This window comes from Capsella rubella, unplaced genomic scaffold (genome assembly GCF_000375325.1).
Source record: "Capsella rubella cultivar Monte Gargano unplaced genomic scaffold, Caprub1_0 scaffold_1, whole genome shotgun sequence".
Lineage (NCBI taxonomy): Eukaryota > Viridiplantae > Streptophyta > Magnoliopsida > Brassicales > Brassicaceae > Capsella > Capsella rubella.
Genome location: NW_006238923.1, coordinates 13,036,607 through 13,039,931, shown reverse-complemented (window position 1 = coordinate 13,039,931; position 3,325 = coordinate 13,036,607). Strand labels below are relative to the sequence as shown.

The 3,325-nt window shown below is 30.9% G+C and overlaps 1 protein-coding gene across 1 annotated transcript; it reads left to right on the top strand.

Annotated features, from left to right (window-relative positions):
- Positions 1–1,218: 1,218 nt before the first annotated feature.
- Positions 1,219–1,983, top strand: LOC17898795. Its single transcript, XM_006304828.1, has one exon. It carries the CDS (start codon positions 1,219–1,221, stop codon positions 1,981–1,983), a length of 765 nt encoding a protein of 254 aa, XP_006304890.1.
- The last annotated feature ends 1,342 nt before the right edge of the window (positions 1,984–3,325 follow it).

Genomic DNA, 3,325 nt, shown 5'->3' with positions numbered 1-3,325 from the left:
GTTTTTCATGGAGATAAGAATAAACATACTCCATAGGTCAGAACTAATCAAATAATTCAAACGAAAATTAAAAATTATATCTGAAAATACAAACCGTATAAAATAATAAAAACAGAATTTTATTCTGAAATTACCATCACTACTTATTTATTTATAATGTATGTTTACAAACATTTTTGTCAAGAAAAAAAAATTTATGTTTTAGAATTACCATAGCAAAAAAAAAACATATTCAATATTTTCAATAGATTCTTTAACTTAATTCGTATTATCCAATAAAAAATTAAATAAGTTACTTTTTTTTAACGATATCCTTTTAGTGTGCCTAAAATATTTTCTTATTATTTTAGACTTATCTACAATAAAAATTTTCATTCGTAATATAATTTTAATTATTTTCTTATTTAATAATAATAAGTTATGTTTTTTGGTCAACGAAAAATTCTTTAGAAAGAAAAGAATAGTACTAAATGGGTCAAAAAAACAGAAAATTATTTTTTGGCAATGAAATAAAAAAGGTAGAAAAAAAGAAATAATTATACTAGTAAAAAAAACGTATACAAAATTAACCTATATAACCCTGTTGGAATCACATAACCATGCACTCAAATCAAAAAAGAATCATCTTCATTGCTTGAGGTAAACCCCATACTCTTCATCATGTTTCTTTTCTCAAATAGTATCTCTAGCAAACAATATATACTTGCTTGCGTTTTATTCCCCTCCTGGGTTTGTTGCTTTTTTATTTTTTCTCTAATTTCTCATATCACTCTTATTATGGTTTTGATGTATGTTTTATTTCTTGGAATATATTTGTAAGGTTAGCCAACATTTAGAATTGTACCAGTCCAAAATATTACATGTATAGACAGCCAAAAAATCTTATGCACTTTATTTTTTAATCTACTTAGGTTTTCATAATTAGAAAAAGAATTCATAGCAAGAAGAATCTCATTTCACATAAATTTGGTTTAGTTTTTGGATTTTGGCATGCAAAATAAAATATTATATAAATACAGTTTTAGTCCTCGTATCAAAAAGACGAAATAATTTGCTTTAGAAATCGAGTGTAAATCATTGAACTTTAAAATAATTGATAATATATGATTTTACAATGATTTATTTGATCTTTAAAATATGTCTTCTTCATTAAATATTGTTGGATGATCTTTTCTGTCAATAATGATATTATTGACTTGAAATTATTGACTTGTATAGATGCCGAAGGAAAGACCCATATTTTCAAAGGTAAGTAATAACGCTAGAGTATCACCATATCCTGACCGTCGATCTTCGAAGAGCATCAAACAAGTATCACATGAGTCAAAGTTTTCGGTCCATTCAGAATGGGAGGATGCTATCTGCGTTATATGCATGGAACCACCCCACAATGCTGTCCTCTTGCGCTGCTTGTCATACTCTAAAGGATGTCGTCCTTATATGTGTGATACAAATCTCTATCACTCCAACTGTTTTAATCAATTCAGCAAGAACAACAGGCGCCACTCAAATGTGAAGACTTTAAGTTGTCCTCTCTGTAGAGGAGAAGTCTATGGGACACTGTATTCGACAAGTGGAAGAAGATTCATGAATGCTAAACCAAGGCCTTGCTCTGTCGATAAATGCAAATATTCTGGAACATATTCTAAGCTCGATAAGCACTTCATAACAGCGCATATGTATCCCAGTACACCAAATGTCGATCCATTGAGGCAGTGGACGCCGGAACAAATACACAGGAGTGCTCAATACATGGAACAGATGATTCAAACTGAAATTCTGTATAGGCTTCAGGTTGTGCAAAATCAATTTCCGTACATTCATTACCCCTCTATGATTCAGAGGAACGTTAACGGAACTGTGCAAAGTCTTCTTTACTCAAGACAGGAAACGAATCACTTTGGACTCGGCAAGAAAACCACATATTCCATGCCTAGACCGGAGTTTCAAGCTATGTCCATGTTTTATGGATGGGTTCCATAAAGACCTTTCCTTAGTGAAAGCTTAAAATATTTAAATTGATTAAAGTTTTAATGTCTTAATAGTTTGTTCTTTCATTTAGTCAATGTTTTAGTGTCTTAATATTAATTTATGTGTAATATTATGATTTTCAAATTATGTTTCTATGCAAAGTTTTCTAATGTTTAAAATTGTTAGTTTTACTTATTTGTACACACCAACAAAATTCAAATTCTACATTTTAATCTATCTCTCTCTCTCATCATTATTAATATAAAATATTAATAATCTAATAATACTAATAAAACGCGTATTATGAACTATATACTTAATTGAAAAACATGAGAAATAATATGATGGATAGTTAAAAATGCTTCTCATATGATGGATATATATTTTGATATAAAATCAGAGACGATTTGTTCCCGTGTTTTGTCTTCATTTGCACAATTGCAATAATCACTTCCGGGATGATCACTCGAGAGATTTGAAATATTCTCTTGGCAATAACATTAGTCGTGGAGTAGAGGATATTTTCTTATCTAAACACAACTATATATGTGTTAGACATCATTTCAAACACAGACTACTTTTTAGCGGTTCTTTACCCAAACTACAATACCTCGCAATTATCAACCTAAACTCACTACAAATTCAAGTTTCCAACCTAAACTATATGAAATTAGCCAAAAACAACATATGTTGAAACATTGTCAGTTAACCGCTTAACAGTTATGAGTCAGTCGACACCGTGTAAATTATGGGACATTGGAGTTGAGTAAAATGATGTCGTTTTGTTAGTTTAGTGTTCTCAAATCAAAGATTCGATGAACCGTAAACTCTCAAATGACGTAAACTCTAAAATGACGTCGGTTAACTCAACTTTAATGCTGCGTTATCGTCACGGTGTCTGCTGACTCATCGCTGTTAAGCAATGAACTAACACTGTTTCAGCATATGTTGATTTTGCCTAATTTCATATAGTTTAAGTTGAAAATTTGATTTTTTAGTGAGTTTAGGTTGATATTTGTCGGATATTGTGTTTTGGGTATAAAAAGCCGCCATCTACTAGTCTGGGTTGTTTTTGGCCATTTTCTCTCGTATGTGACACCATTTGGACTTACGGCTAATGATGGTCCCCTTCTTGATAATTCGAAGCAGTATCTCAGGTAGTGGGCTATTTAATTTATTTTGCAAAATCAATATCTGATTGGTGTTGTTTTGTCCATGTTTTATCCCAATTTATGCAAAACTCTTCCTCAAGAATCCCATTGGTACGCTGCACCTCAAGTATTCCATTTTTTAAAGGGTTCTTTTGTTCAAGGTATCTTATTCCTCAGGTTAAGGTATCTTAATGTTCTCACTC